General features: G+C 35.9%; 1 protein-coding gene across 1 annotated transcript in view; it reads right to left on the reverse strand.

Moving 5' to 3' along the window:
* The window catches only part of LOC131857921 (spore wall protein 2-like), a 53,607-nt gene extending 36,845 nt beyond the window's left edge, over positions 1-16,762 (reverse strand). The window contains exons 1-2 of the mRNA XM_059210710.1: positions 16,492-16,762; positions 8,734-8,943 (exon numbers count right to left, since the gene is read on the reverse strand). Coding sequence (XP_059066693.1) covers positions 8,734-8,943; positions 16,492-16,762 — 481 coding nt within the window. The remainder of the gene's footprint in view (positions 1-8,733; positions 8,944-16,491) is intronic.
* Positions 16,763-17,032: the final 270 nt, after the last annotated feature.

Genomic DNA, 17,032 nt, shown 5'->3' on the forward strand with positions numbered 1-17,032 from the left:
TGGGATTAATGATTGAATTGGAAGAGATGGAGAGTATGATTGGATAAGATACGATTGAATTAGAAATTGGATTGGATGGGGTGGATTGGTGGATAGAATTGAATGGAACCAATGACAAGGGAGAGCCAAGGATTGATAAGAGGATAGATGGATGAGGGATTTGTTTGGATAGGAGGTGGATTGATATGGATAGGAAATGGAGGAATAAAGGATTGAGGGTAGGGTGACGAAGATCCAAGGACTATGCTGCAAAGGAGTGCAATGCCCCACACTAGAGGTAGTGGAATTAAGGATGTAAGGATGGTGGATAAAGATATATGAGTTTTGAAAGATAATGTGTAATGGATATGGATGGTAGAGGATTTAAGGCTTGAATGCTCCAAAGAATGCACGCATATACATTATTTTGTCTCTTATATGATCAAGATGAAATGTGGGAATGGAGGATTTATTTTGATAGGATGAGGGATATGAGATGGAGGATATGAATAGGATAGTCAAGATCAAAGATAGGATAGGAGAATGGACTTAGATATGTAGATGGATGGGAGGATTGTGTGGATGAAGCTTGCCCCCAAGTGTAGAGTGAAAGGGGATGAGGGGATTACACATGACTCTTGTTTGCCAAGTTTTCATCATGGTACTTACCCAAGGCACCACAAGAAGTGGTTTTCACCATTGGATGAAATGATTTTTCTTTACTTTTTTTTTTGATTTTTTTTTTTTTGCATTTTTCTTGATTTTTTGATTTTTTGATTTTTTTGAATTTTTGGAATAGTTTGGATGGATAAGGATGAGGATGAGTGGATATGGAAGATAGTGGACACGTGAAGGAGGAAGGGAGGACTCAAGAATCTAGTTCCATAGATGGTATCCCTTAGTATTTCTTTGAACTAGAGGTATGCTCATAGATGTTGATAATAATAATTGGGGAGATGAAATAGATAGGGAATGGAAGATAAGGATTTGGAAAGGATTGGACTAATGGAATGGGATTGTGAGAAATGGATGGGGTTTTGAAGAATTTGTGGAAGATCAACATTGGCACAGGCTTTGAAGGGTGTTGGAGTAGTGGAGGAGAGGATTTTGGATTATATTTAGATTTTGGGAAATGAGAACCCAAAATAGAGGAAGGGAGTGATGGAGTTGGGATGGTGGATTTTGGGACATAAGGACCCAAAATGGATTTTGAAGATGGAGGAGTACTAGATGGAGGATTAGGAGACTTATGACTGGATGGTGCTTTTGGATTAACAAGTTTGGATGCCAATTTTGATTTTTCTTTGGGATGCATTGCTTCTTTGGGAATCCACATAGTTTTTGATTTTTTCTTTTGGGGCCTTTGTGGCCTTTTTGATTTTTCTTTCTTTCGGATCAAATTTTTCTTTTGAGCATGTTGTTTTGAGGGGACATGTTGATTCTTTGATTTTTGTGGATTTTGAGCTTTAAGCTTTTTCGATTGGCCATCCAAATTGCTTCCAATAGCAACGGGATGGGTGCATGAGGATGAAGGATTGATGGAGTTTATGGATGGGATGGTGGAAAGAGAATGTTGAGAGGAATTCAAGGATGTGTGCCTTTGTTGATCTTGCTTAACGATTATTTGAGGTGATGGAGTGGTGGATGGAGGGATCTAAGGACCCAATATGGATGGAAGGGATGGAGGATTGAGCATTGGAACATAGGGGCCCAAAATGGATGGAAGGAATGAAGGGTTTAACTTTGGAACATAGGGTCCCAAAATGGATGTGGAAGATGAGGGATAATGGGATTTTGATTTGTATGAGGGAAATTTGGATTTAGGAGGAATAGAGGATGCATCAACATCTGGAGCATTATCTTGAGGACCCTTATTATTTTAGAAACAAGATGTGAGTCCATTTTGAGGGGGATGAGATATGGAAGGAAGATTAGGATCTTTAGATGGATTGGGATCATGACATGGAGATGAAGGGATACTTTGATCTTGAATAGGGAGGCTATCATGAGATGGAGTGGGAGGGGTGATTGGATCATGAGATGGAAGAGGATCATGCAATGATAGAGGAATCATATGATCATGAGAGGAAGTGGAGGGGATGGGATCATTAGATGGATTGGAGGGAGATGCATCATGAGATGGAGGGATTTCTATGCTAGCATGCTTTGGAAGAAGTTTTTGGCATGTTTGGAGTTGTGGGGATTGTGTGATGGAGGAAGGTATGGAAGATTTGATGTGAGTAGATGGGGAAATGGGGGTATCATTAAGTGTGGGGGATTGGGATTTATTTTGAGGTGTAGGTGATTGGGGTGGATGGAGGACTTGAGGAGACTTGGCCACTTTGCTTTGAGATGAGGGTTTTGTCTCCTTTGCTAGCATGTCTTGGATAAGATTATGGATGATGGATTTGGAAGACGTGGATAATATGGATTTTGGAGGATTAGGATTAGATGGAGGATTAGGATTGGATGGAGGATTAGGATAATGGATTGGGGAATTATGATTAATGATTGGAGGACTATGGAGTAAAGGATTTAGATGGGGAGTAGAGGTAATGAATGCATTGTAGAAGGATGGGGATTGGAATGTAGATGGGGGGGAGATGGAGGTATACATATTGGATTAGAGGAGTATGTGGATGAGGGATAATATGAAGATATGGATGGGGAATAAGAAGGATTTCCCTTGTCGAAGGTAGAGGAAGGATAGGAGATATGGTATAGATTGGGATTGGGTGTAATGTGTTGAGATGGGATGGATGAAGGTATGATAGGAGAGTGGGTGATCATGGGATTAACTTGGTAGGAAGGTTTGTGAATTTGCATGAGCATCTTATCATACCAAGCTTTGAAATTTTGGGTAGTCATGTTGAGAGTGAAGGATTAGATTGGAATGGGATGAATATGTTTTGGAGGGGAAATATTATGAAGATAATGTTAAATGAAGATAAGGATTAGGACTTGTCTTGTAAAGATGATGGATTAGATTTGATTAGATTTGGATTGGATTTTTATTTGGATTGGATTTGATTTGGATTGGAATTGGATGAGTCCTTGGATTAGGATTTGGCTTGATTGGATTGGTCCTTGGATTAGGACTTGATTGGATTGGTCCTTTGATTAGGACTTGATTGGATTAGTCCTTTGATTAGGACTTGATTTTATTGGATTGGTTGATTGATTGAATGTATTGGATTGAATTGGATTAGATTGGATTGAATTGGATTAGAATTGGATTGGATTATAATTGGATTGGATTGGATTGGAATTGGATTGGATTGGATTGGATTGGATTGGAATTGGATTGGATTGGTTTGGATTGGAATTGGATTGGATTGGAATTGGATTGGATTGGTTTGGATTGGAATTGGATAACTGGATTAGAAAGATGGATGGATTTGGAATTTTGGAGATTTGATTGGATTAGAGGAAGAATGAATATTAGTTGAGGAAGGATGATTGTTTGAATGGATGAAAGTGGATTGGAGATTGGAGAATTTCTTGGATAGATAGAAATGGATTAAATATTTGATGATGGCAAGATGGAATTTTGAAAGAGGCATGATTGATTGGTTGTGGGGGATGGACTTGGCAAGAGATGTCAAGTAAAGAAAACATAATGGTCAAAAGATGTTAGACTCAAAAGACACTCATGCTCCTTCACAACATAACCTATACCGAGAAAGGACAATAGTCAATGGATCCCAATTGGTTTCCTAGCTATGCTTACCCAGAGTGGACACTTAGATGCTTGACCCCACTGGCTCCCCTCCACGAAATTCACTTCTCCAGGGCAGCCAAGCATCAATTCCCATGAAAAATCCTCATGATGAACTTTTTGTCTCTACTAAGGGTTGTAAAAATATGGGCGGCTTTGGAGGTCCGACCTCCTACACCAATGACTAGAAGGTTTTTGGCCACTATACACAAGGTGTTTAGTATGGCTTCCTGTTAGGAGCTACCCTTCATAGTTTCACAAGCGCAATTGAGGCCTATAGCCCAACGAAGCACCAAGAACTTAGTAATCATGCAAGCGTGATTGAGATCTCTAGGATCCTACTAAGCACCCAATGCGAGAGTGAACTCTCATATAGCCCCAGCCATTGACCCTTTCATAATCAATGGCCTATTTATTATAGTGAGTTGGGAACCCCAAGTCCGGGTGTACTCACTTGGGTCGTTCCCCTCTTACCTTCTCAAAAAGAAAGTTGGGAGGGTAGGCCAGCTAAAGGTAAGCATGCAACAAACATGAAAAGCTTGGAGGGTCTAGATTTTTGATCATCTAGATATACAAGAGCATACTCTCCTACCTTTACGCTTTTCACAAACACAAAAGATAATGGTTTATTTACCCCCTAATTAGATCTAGGTGCTTAATAAAAGAAACAAAATGTTTGCTTGAACCTCCTAGGCAACTTGCAAAACCACTTGGTCACTAGTTTCAAAATGAAGTCTTTGACAAGTGTAGGTTTGATTGATGATTCCTTTGACAAATGAGATCTGCAAACACTTGTTAGACTACCAAAACATCCAAAAACTCCTGATCCTGAAAAAGCCCTAAAATTTGACTAAGTTTGAAATTTGGAAAAACCTCCAAAAACTAGATTTTACATTATAACTCCTAGAAGTCTTAAACCCCTCTCAAACATCCTAACAATATATATGGAATATAACTTAAAGTATAAGAAAGAGAAAAGAAAAGAGGAAAATGTAACTTATACTTAAATGTTATATTCCATATATAAAACTCCTAAAAAAAAATCTCTGTTTTTTATACGAGTAAACAAAAACATAAACTCATATGAGTTATTCGATAGGCTCATATGAAAAATCCCAAAAAACCATACAACAAAACACAGAAACTCATACTATGTAAGACTGAAACTCATACGAGTTTCAGTAGAGAGGGAAAAAAGTAGAAAGAAAAGAATGAACACAACATATATACATAAACTCGTATGAGTTTTCTCAGTCGCCTATATGAAAAATCTCAGAGGCCCATATGACAAATGAAATAGAGTCGTTCTCAGTTAGATAGAAACTCATAAGAGATTTCGCGCTGAAGTAGAACCTGCGAAAAAAATTGACAAAACTTGCAAAAAGAGGTTAAATTCAGAGATGTGAGTCCCACTGGGCATGCCAAAATGAAGAGGGGAAAAAATGCAAGGTGAGATTATATGGTTAGAAATTCAAAGAAACATTCAAAATGCAAACAAAACCATTTATACCTTGCTATTTTACCTTCTCCTTTGGATTGAGCCTTTGTTGAAGTTGAATAGCGCCTCTCTTTAACTTGATTGGATGGGCTCCTTCTTGATGGATGTGAAATGCTCTCCAAATGCTCAAAAAGGTAAATGGATTATTGGATTGGATTTTGAGTGATGGATAGGGGGATTTGGATTAGAAGATTAAGGATGCATGGATTTGAAAGAGGAATAAGAAGAGATAAGAAAAGAGCAACATGACAATGCCTGAGAAGTAGATCCCTTTGTGAGGATAATATGCTCCAATTTATAGATTGGAGAAGGCCAATGGAGGGCCAAGATTGATTTGATTATGAAGGGTTGAGATTGATTTTAGATAGAAGGCATGGATCAAGGATGCCTTGGGAAAATAAACAGGAATATAAAATTCCTTTGGAAAAATGGGGGAGAAATTTAAATTTCAAATTTGAGGAATTAAAAATTCCAAAATAAGGATGCATTGAGGGATTCAAAGAAATGTGAATTTCTTTGAGAGGCTCAATGTTGATGTGATATGAGTGGGAATTAAAAATTGAGGGATAATGATAAACATGATTATGAGAGATTCCAAAAGAATTAATTAGGTTGAGTGGGATTAGGAAAAGTGATTTGTAGGAATCACATGACTAGGTTAATTAATTAGAATTAATTAACTAAGTGGTTTTAGAGGAAATAATTATTGAGATGACTTTAGAAGAATAGGGGAATAATTAATTTATTTGATAAATTAATTATTGGACAATAGTGTCAGGATTAATTAAATTAGATTTAATTGATTCTGAGAGGAATAAGGATAACACAATTAAGTTAATTAATTATGTTGATAGGCTTAAATTAATTAAATATTAATTTTAGGTGTCTCCAGTATTGCCATTGATGGAAAAACACATCATTTTGGGTTGGACACTTAACTGACACTCACTGGTATTCATTGTTTGGCAATTGACATACAAAGGAACTGGCAACCGACAAATAAGGGAAACCGACAAACTAGGAACCGGTACATGAGGCCGACATAGGAAATTGATCCGATAGGTTTACACAACAATGATCAACAACATCAGTCACAAAGTTTAATGCATTTATTTTTGTCCAGGCCGACATGAAAATAACTTTTAATATCATTGTAAGCCAACATAAGGCATTTATGTTTATGTTTGGGAAGGGTATTTAAGTTAGTTAGGTTAGGTTATTTTAATATACATGTGATATAGGCGAAGTGATATTGTGTGAGTGATCTTGATTGACAGATTGCGAATGCAATATTTTTTAGTCGGTCTTGATTATTGGTTTAGAGGTTTGGGAAGTGAAGTAAGTTACTAGTAAGGGAGGGCATAGTGAAAACTGGTACAGACAGTGCTTAAATCGGAACTCATCCAACATAGTAGATGCATTTCTTGAATTAAGAATTTTGTATGTTACTCCATATTTGGTGTTTGTAGTCAATGATGCTCCTTTTGTGATGAGAAATGTGCTCTAGGCTATTTTCCTTCCTGCATGTGCAGGCCCCTATTTGTAATATTTATTCATTTGGCTAGTGGATAGATATTGTGGGTTACCAATCCCATTGTGGTTTTTCCTCTTTGAGGTTTTCCACGTATATATCTCTATGTTATGGTGTATGTTCTTGTGGTTGCATCACTTCTACTTGTTGTTCCTCTCTTTTATGCATACTGGTTAATAAGTGGATTTTTTAATACGGCTAAAAATACAGAAACCGACAGAACACTAATTCACCGCCCCCTCTTAGTGTTCTTGGATTCCAACAGGTTCTGGTTAAGCACAAAACATATTCTTACTCTACTTTGGAATACTACTCTATTCTAATATTTTGCAACATACCAGAACACCAATCTTTACCTTGTGTATGTGAAAGTGTACAAAATCTCTCATACACATATCTCACATAATCACCTATTACCAAAATGAACAAATAAACTTGTCTTATATATCTGCATCACCAATTTAGGTCACCACCATGTCCACTTCAAGAACACGTTACAAAAGATGAAATGTGTACACAAGTCGGCTCAATCTAATCATAAACAACTAGGAGGACTAAAACAAAATGTCCACACACTTCCCACATGTCAATTCATCAACCTCAAACACATAATCAATCACCAAAATTGATCCGCAAGATCCACAAAATGAATTATCACACGTTACCACTGATAACCATTGTTCTAGCCAAAACATGATTATCGTATCTTCTAACTTACACAAAACTTATCACTGGAGACCACAAAATTGGAATAAGGTAAATTGCATATCCACAATACATCTCCTAGATCCATAACACCATACACTCTGTCAGATACATTGTTCTTACCGAACCTCACCAATACTTGATCAATCTTCAATCAATCTTCCAGAATGATGAAAAATGAAGTACATATGCCAATTTTTATATGATTTTCCATAAATGACACATCTCAACATACATGCAGTTTCTCTTGCTAACAATCTTGCCCTTTGGCATTGATGGTAACACTTAGTGAAAAATGACTAAGTGTCAGACCGAGACCAAAATATATACACCACAACCAAAAATCTAATCACTGGATTCCAAATAATCAAAGAATTAAAGATCCCCCCCTTAGATCAATATTTTTCACTCCTATACACTCCCCCTTTGATATCAATGACAAAGGCAAGATACCAAAAATCAAGAATTGAGGCCAAAAATGCTATACAGACTTCACAAAAACTTGAAAATATTTGCATACAAATTCTTCAAAGAGTCCAAGTGACTATCCCAACCCTTTTGTAGATTCTCAAAAACTGTTATAAACCCACTGAGAAGATAAGACTATGCTTTGCGGTCTTGAGATCAACCAAATCATTTGTCTTGAGAGAACTTTGAGCATTTTGAAGAGCATTTAGCATTACATCCAACTTAGGGACAATATGACTCCTAAGTTCTCCAACTTTGCCAATTAACCTTTCCTGATCATAGCTTAGACTCTAAATCTTCTCAAGCAATGAAATTACTTGATTTTCATGTTGTCTTAATGAATTTGATGAAGGATCAACTAACTAAGATAACCTTTCCAACTGAACCTTGTAATCATGAGATTTCTTCTCAATATCCACAGTGAATTTGTTCAGGGATAAGCATGATTTATATAAGTTACTATTTCATCCTTCATGCTTTTCACACAATTTCTTAATGTGGGTCTATCATTTGAGATTATTTTCTTCAAGGTGTGAAGCCTTTTAGCATCAAATTCATTTCAGACCTTTACCTTTGTAGATTTCTCAAAAGATTTTTGACTTTTCAATTGCCTGAATGAAGTATTAGATATATCCTATTCGAATGAGGGCATTAAATTCTCCAAAGTAATGAATGCCATGCTCATTAAAAAGATATCTTAAGTGTGAGATTTTAGAAGATCTTCATTGGCTTTGGCTTGAGTAAAAGATGCCAACTGAAGTCTCTATATGGGAGAAAGAGAAGCAAGATTGATTGGTCCTTGTATAAATTATGGGCCATCAATGACTTGCTTACCTTTCATATTCTCTATAGTATCTCTTGGTTCAGTTCCAACGTCAACCTTGATCTCTTTCTTCCCCACATTTTCTTCTGCAACTACTTCCTTTTCAGGCACCAGAGGGATCTCAACTTTATCTTTTATATCAGCTTTACCCACACCTACATCACTCTTCATTCTACTTTCTCCCAAAGAATTGACTTCTACATGTTTTGCTGATTGATCTTCTAGAAAAAAAGTATCACCCACTATCTATTTAACTAACTGCACTTCAAGAATTGAAGGTATATCCACCTTGGGCTACTCTATTTCTAGATGAGTGTCATCTTGTTCCTTTGCCGGATTGACTTCATATTGATTCTTCTAAAACTTTTCTCCAAATTTTCTTTGTTTTCTTAGTATTTTCATCAATTTTACCGAACATGATCTTATTTACTCTGTGCTTACTTCGAAACTTATCCTCGGCCAACTGGAGTAATCTAACTATCTCCTCCTTAGAAATAAAAGAACTTAAATTGACTAATATATATTCCTTCAATTTTTCATCTTCTTTATTTGTTGTTAGTCTCCAAGAATCCAAAATGTCATACAAAATCTTTGGAATTACAGATAATAACTATATCAAGGCTTTACTATATACATTCATATATTTAACTATAGCTTCTTATAATGTCCTCATCCCACTTTCATTAAAAAAATCATAACACTCAGATAGTGGTTTCAAATTACTGTTCTTGACAACTAAATTAACCATCCATTCTAATGTAATAGGGGGCACAATAGTGTAATTACCTTGAAGTTATCGTAACTTCAATGCCTCATCAAGCTCAAATTTTGGTTTCTTGCTGGATCTTGTTTTGTCGAATGGTTTCTCCTTAGTGACCTTGGTGGCCTTAGGATATTTTACCTTTACTTCTCTTACTACCTCATCTGATTCAGTTTCTTCCTCATCAACTACCATAAATCTGATTGATTTCTTCCCTTGAACTCCACCGGATGGCTTAACTGATGATCTGGGCTTGGAAGGCTGAGAAATAGGAGTAGTACTTCTAGATTTCCAGACTACCTCTTTTGGTTTCCCATGCTTTTTGCAAAAGCTTCAACCTCTTTTCGTGTTGGCAATAATGTAGCAAACTAAGAGGGGGAGGGTGAATCAGTTTGCACCAAAACTTATTGCAACTTAAACTACAAATCAAATCTGATAATTAATAGTTAAAGCATGAAAAATGCCACATCAATAACACACATAACACCAAGTTTTTTGATATGGAAAACTCAGTTAAGGGAAAAAACATGGTGGGAACTTACGCACAATGATATAATACCCTATTAGAAGTAAATGTGAATATTACAATGGGAATGCACATGCATTCAGGCACACTGCCTAGAGCTCACTACTCAAAATAAGAAACCTAGAAAGGCTACAACCTTAAGTGAAGGCTCACTACCTTATAGGAAATCTCATTGACTTACACAAGCATTTGGACTACAATCCAGATCATATAAACTATGAAAATAACATATCCATATTCCCGAGTACAGTTTTGGTTAAGCACACAGTTTGCTTTGCAACACTTCTCTTCTCCTTCACACTTCTGAAAGATCAAATCACTTGTTCGCACATCCAACTCAATTATTCACTCGCGTACACAATGTAGACACTCGCAAAGATAAATCTTACATGATTATTACATATATTTATATAGGACATCAAGCCATGAAATGGAGGTCGGCCAAATCCTCAATACAAATTAAAAAATAATATCCTCACACGCTACAACAATATATGTAGATCAAAAAAATGGCAGCTAAGACATAGTCTGGACCCAAATCAATACCACAAATATGAAACATCTCCAATAATTATGCCTCGATCATCCAAAACACACTACAATCATCGAGAATGTCACAACACGAAGAACATCACTGAACAAGAAAAACATTCAATATAACACACAATAATCAATGTAGATGACCTATATGCATAGAACATGATCTAGATACATTCACAAGAAACATGAATTGCATCACAACAACTGCAACAACTCGGATTACTAGAAGCATCATCATCTTTCTAATAGAGCACAAGAACATCACCATAACTGACTATCAAACTAAAATATTTGCTTGTGGTCTTCCAAATCATGAACCACTCAAATTGAGGATACATATCAACATATGGAACACATCCCAAACATCTACAACCAAATATATATCAATTCCAGAGCAATACTGAGCACAAACTAGAATACTGAATAACACAAACAACTACATAACATCCTCAATACTAGATCTTATAACTCAATTAATCATCATGTGGACCTCCACAAACGAGATTGAACTATCTATAGATAATATGCTAGAAACCCTTTAAACCACATCAACTCATCTATAATACACAAGCTAAACCAACTCATCCAATCAAACTACAACACTGGAATACACATAAAACTTTCCAACAATCTCCTTGTTCGCTCCACTAATAAGAATAATAACTATAGTTAAAGTGTCAACCTGAAGTTTGGACATTCACGATGTGAAGTTATTATCTCCATAACTGAAGTTCATTTGATTGTCAACCCAGGGATGTATTACTTGAAATGGGTCTGCATTATATATGCACTAAGTTCCTGCGATAGCTATCCTACATCACTGCAGCAACTAAAATCTATTTGGGAAAAGAAAGCAAGAATTAAAACAATTGAATGGCTACAGGAAAAATTTGCAATAATGTAAAACTCACTTAAAGAAATATTAACTAAGCCCAGAGCTGTCAAACAAGAACTACTCTATTTGCTTTGGCTGTAGGAACAATCAATGGATATGTTTCCAGTGGTTGTAGGAATAGTCAATGCTAGGATGTCTACTATGGCAAAAAAAGAAAACTAAATTTAACAAAGGCACAAGATCACTCACCAAGTGGGGCCCCTTGGATGAGTGTATCCAGGCTTCCAAAATAACTCTAAGTGCTCAGAATAACATAACTTTATTCATTGTTTTTCAAAAGTCAATACATCATTCGGAATGAAAGAAAACTAAAACACTCTGCAACTTTATTTCTAAATCTTCTTCTTGTTTGTCCCTCTCTTTCTTTCTAACCCCAGAGAAGAGACAAAGAAACCTATTTAAATAAAATTACAATAACTTCCTACGATTAAGATCACGCCGATGAGAAGAGGTGGATATCATTCATGAAGGAGAACAGTCGGAGTTCAACCACTAAAAATGTGGATCTACACCAAACCACAACCAAGAATATAGCGTGGTGGTATTACAAGATTGATGCTCACTAAAGTCAGAAATAAATGAATCTTGTACGCCCTACTACTCCTTTGTCGTTCTACATGCCCATTATCCTCTTCATTGATTTTAACTCTTAGTCACCCCTTGAATAACACAAGCTTCCTTCTTGACGTGACAGGACAACCTTCACCACAACATCTCATTTATTCCTACAATCAAAAAGAGAGAACATACAAGCATATACATATCTATTTTAATTAATCATAAAAATTGTTCATTTCACACATAATATCACCTATGACAATCCATATGACAACACGAACAAATCACATGGCTACAGGAATAACTGGCATGGCAACATGATTAATTGGCAAAGGCAAAACATGATTTAATGGGTTCATCTAACATATGAAATGCATATAGTCAAAATTAAATACATCATTACTGTCCCATTATACAAGTTAAAACATGAAAAAACCTTATGAGTTCTAGGAATAAAAGGAGATAATATCTCAACTCATCACTCCTCATTAACAATATCCACCTATGGTGACATCAATGACAACACATCAATGAAAACATATCAGCCAATATCCAACAATATCCCCCTTTGTCATTGATGGCAACATATGAATGTGAAAAACAATCAATGCAAAGAAAGAAATCAACTCTCAACAATTTCCCCTTTTGACAAACAACTTAAATCTCAAAATGCTCTGCTCTCTTACATAGTTTTTCACATGCTTCTCTCCCCCTTTGGTATCCATGACAAAGGTTCAAGAATTAGGCTTCTCTCCCCACTTTAATTATCTTCACAAATCTATACATCTAAACCACCAACACTAGCACTGACTACTCCCCCTAAGTACCACACTCATTCACTAATCCAGAGCATAAAATACCTATGTGAAATTCACCGGACTGATGCAAATCCTTGCACCTTAGCTCTCATTAGGAAGGGCAATTACCCCTAACTTATCTCTAAGATACTCAAAAGTATCTTTAGGCAAAGGTTTCATAAAGATATCTACAATCTCTTCCTTTGTAGATACATACTCTAATCCGACTTCTTTCTCATTAACTTTCTCTCTCAAGAAATGAAACTTAATTGATATATGTTTTGTCTTGGAGTGTAACACTACATTATTTAAAATATTGATAGTACTTGAATTATCACAATAGATAGAAATAGGCTCATCATAAATAACTCCTATATCCTTCAACATCTACTTCATCCAAACTACCTGAGTACAATTGCTAGTACCATTAATGTATTCAACTTCTGTAGTAGATAAGGAAATAACATTTTGCTTCTTACTTGTCCAAGAAACTAAATTATTTCCCAAAATGAATGCACCACCTATATTACTTTTCTGATCATCAACATCACCTGCCCAATCAGCATCTATAAATGCATTCAAAGTAAAGTCACCGTTCTTAGAATAGTGTGCAAACCAAAATCAACTATCCGTTTCAAATATTTGAATATCCTCTTTATAGTAGTAGCATGAGATTCCTTAGGGTTAGGTTGAAATATAGAAACACGACACACAACATTCATTATATCAGTTCTAGTTTGAGTTAAATACAACAAACCACAAATCATAGATCTATATTTGGTCAAATGAGCTTTCAGAGAATCATCATCCTTTGTCAGCTTACATCTGGTCACCATAGGTGTACCAATAGGTTTAGAGTCTTCAAAACCAAATTTATTCAACAATTCCTTCACATATTTAGACTAAGATATAAAAATACCTTTATCCAACTGATTACTTTACAATCCTAGAAATAATTTCATTTCACCAATCATAGATATTTCAAATTTATTTTGCATCTCTTCAACAAATTTCTTACATAGGCAATAATTTCCTCGAAAGATAATGCCATCAACAAAAAATTCAATAATCAAGATATTATTCTGATCAATCTTGAAGTAAATATTACTGTCAGCAATACCTTTCATTGAATCCAAGCTTCATCAAATACTTATCCAATATGTCATACCAGGATCTAGGGGCTTGCTTAATCCATACAATGCTTTCTTCAACTGACAAACTGTGTCTTTTTCATCTGTCAACTGAAATCCATCCAATTGCTCAATGTAGACTTCTTCCAATTCTCCATTAAGAAAACATGATTTGACATCAATCTGATAAACCTTGAAATCCTTATGAGCAACCTAGGCAAGAAATAATCTAACAACTTCAATTCTAGCCATCGGAGCAAAATTCTCCTCATAGTCAATACCCTCCATCTGTGAATAACCTTTACAAACAAGTCTAGTTTTATTTTGGACAACTTCTAATGGTCTTGAAAAGCACTGAGAGAGGGGGGGGGGGGGGGGGTGAATCAATGACACCAAAACAAACACAACTTCAAACACTAACCGGTAGATGAACTTAACCAAGCATTTAAACAAAATACATGCTATCCAAAATGAAATAACAACATCCACATAAAGTAGAACATCCACCATAACACAAGTGTTTATACGTGGAAAACCCAAATAGGTAAAAACCACAATGAGATGAAACTCACAAGTTAACTATCTATAGTAATAGATAAGTAACCGGTTAATGTCTTACAAAGTGCTCTACTAGGAGTGAATCTTGTTAGAGATCCTAGGCTTGATTAGAAGATTATACCTTGTTAAGAGTAACCTTGCTAGAGGATTTGAGAATCCAAACTAATGGATCACCTTGTTAGAGGATTCGTACAATGAAGCTTGTTAGAGCTTACCCGGTTAAGGGATTTGATTATGTTGTAATGATTAGAAAACAACAAGAAAGCTTTGATCTATTCTAAGTAGCACAAGACTTGCTTGATCAGATCATTCTAAGTTGATTCAACACTACTCTTCATCTTAACACTTATCTCTCTTCAACAAAAGATTTCACTCTTTATGCATATCCATATTTGCATAAATCTCCTCTTCTATATTAGTTCTCTCTCTTTAAATGATTCACTAAGATGTCTTTAAATAGACATACAAATCTTATGTCGGCCATAGGAACACAATTTCCTCGCTACACTGTATCTAGACAATTAAACATAACTCATCACAAAAAAGATTGCCAAATAGATGGTGCTGGTAACTCATCACAAAAAATGGATACCGGTTAGAACATTCAATACAGGTTGGAACAAAATATGTGAACCGTTGTCCTGGAATCTTCTACTTGATCTTCATCTTCATCTTTATCTTCATTTTGATGCCGACTTAATGTAACCACAGGTTATCTCTTAGGCACATACTAGTTGACACAGAGTACCAACTAGAGATAGACCTAAAACATACCAGTTAACAGTGTAAATCAATGAAGTTACACTGGTAGTCAATGTAATCACATGTGTGTGTGAGAGTGTTTCATCAATGAGAACAAGTGATGAATACATTACAATCATCATCAAGCCAACAATCTCCCCCTTTGGCATTGATGGCAACACTTAGAAAAAAAATTCAAAGTAATACAATACCACTAAGTGTGCATACACAACATATATACATATGTACTCATATTCCCCCTTTTTTAATGCAACACTCCCCCTTAATGCATGCATAAATACAAAATTTTCAAAAAAACACATACATACTATTACTCCCCCTTTGACAACAATGCCAAAATGATAAAGTAAAATATATACATATATATAGAAAATTTGTATCAAAGTGTTCATCATATATTACAATTTTAAACAAGTTCATGCATTGGCTAGTCGCATAAAAATATCATTGAAACTCTACTTCATCTGGGATAGAACATTTTCCCATGATTCCAGTATGTTATCCGTATACTTAAAGGTAGACATCAATTGGGAATAGAATTCTTCCATTGAGTCTAGCATGCAGGTTTCAGGAGTAGCAAGAATAGCTTCTGCATTGGAGTAGGCTCTCTGAAGAATGTCGACCTGTGAGGTGAGCTGACTCTTGATCTCTCTTAGAGATCAGAATCTCTTAGCCTTCTCATTATCATTCCTATTTAATCTTTCATGCAAATCATCTATAGACTGGTTAAAGGCATGAATGGAGTCCTAGAGTGGGACATATGCCTTGCATAACCTTTCAATTTCCTGCCTAGTTTCAACTTGACTCTTAGAAATATCAGAATAAAAGAATGTAACATTGGAGGTAGAGGCAAGATACTTCCCTCCAAATTCAATAGCTTTCTTCAACAGACTTCCATTATGAGATAAAGCCATTTTGCCACTTTCAATGTTCTTAGCTAGTTCATCTCCATATATCTTCTTGTGGCTCTTCTCAGCAAACATTTGAGAAGCATCTTCAAGTGATTTGATTTGATCAGATGCATATACAACTAACTGACCAAGTTTTCTAATGGGAGTGGGAAGATGTGCAACAACTGTTTCCGGTAGTAAACTAGACAAAATTTCTATTGCATTCTAGATTGTCTCTGCTTCAATCCTTTTCTCTTTCAGTCACTTCTTGTATGCTCGAGATTGCATAGAATTAGAAATCTTCATCATTTTTGATGCACTCAAGGTGTTCATGTCAATGGGTCCTGAGATACTTGAATAATCTTCATCATCATCAAGTAGTTTCTGCTTCGTCGGTTCAGGGGATACACTCTTAATGGTGGCTCTTCTTGTGTTCTTCTCTTTGGTATCTCTAGTTTGCTGAGTAATAGCTTCCTCAGTAGACTCATTTTGAGTAGTCTCAATGATTGGTGGAGATTGGGGTTTCTCCAGTTGTTCTGTTGTCGGTTCATTATCCATTGTGAGTTGAATGCCCAATTGTTCAAGTAATGTAACCTGTACTGCAGTGATTGTAGGAGGATCCATATCTGATGTAGTAATGTCTCCAGATAGGTCTACTATGTCCTGAATATCTTCATGAACAAGAATAATGGAATCATCCTTCTTCTTGGTTGGATAGACTATGTCAACTTGAACAATTTTCTCTTCATCTATTTCCGGTTGAGGAACATCATCTGTAGTATTATCCTTATTGCTAGAGTGGAAGACTTCTTCCCTCTGCTTAACTACATAGGCTAGGTGATGTGTCTCAGACTCAACCACTGACTTTTTTGCATTAAGAAGCTTCAATCTTCT

This window comes from Cryptomeria japonica, chromosome 8 (genome assembly GCF_030272615.1).
Source record: "Cryptomeria japonica chromosome 8, Sugi_1.0, whole genome shotgun sequence".
Lineage (NCBI taxonomy): Eukaryota > Viridiplantae > Streptophyta > Pinopsida > Cupressales > Cupressaceae > Cryptomeria > Cryptomeria japonica.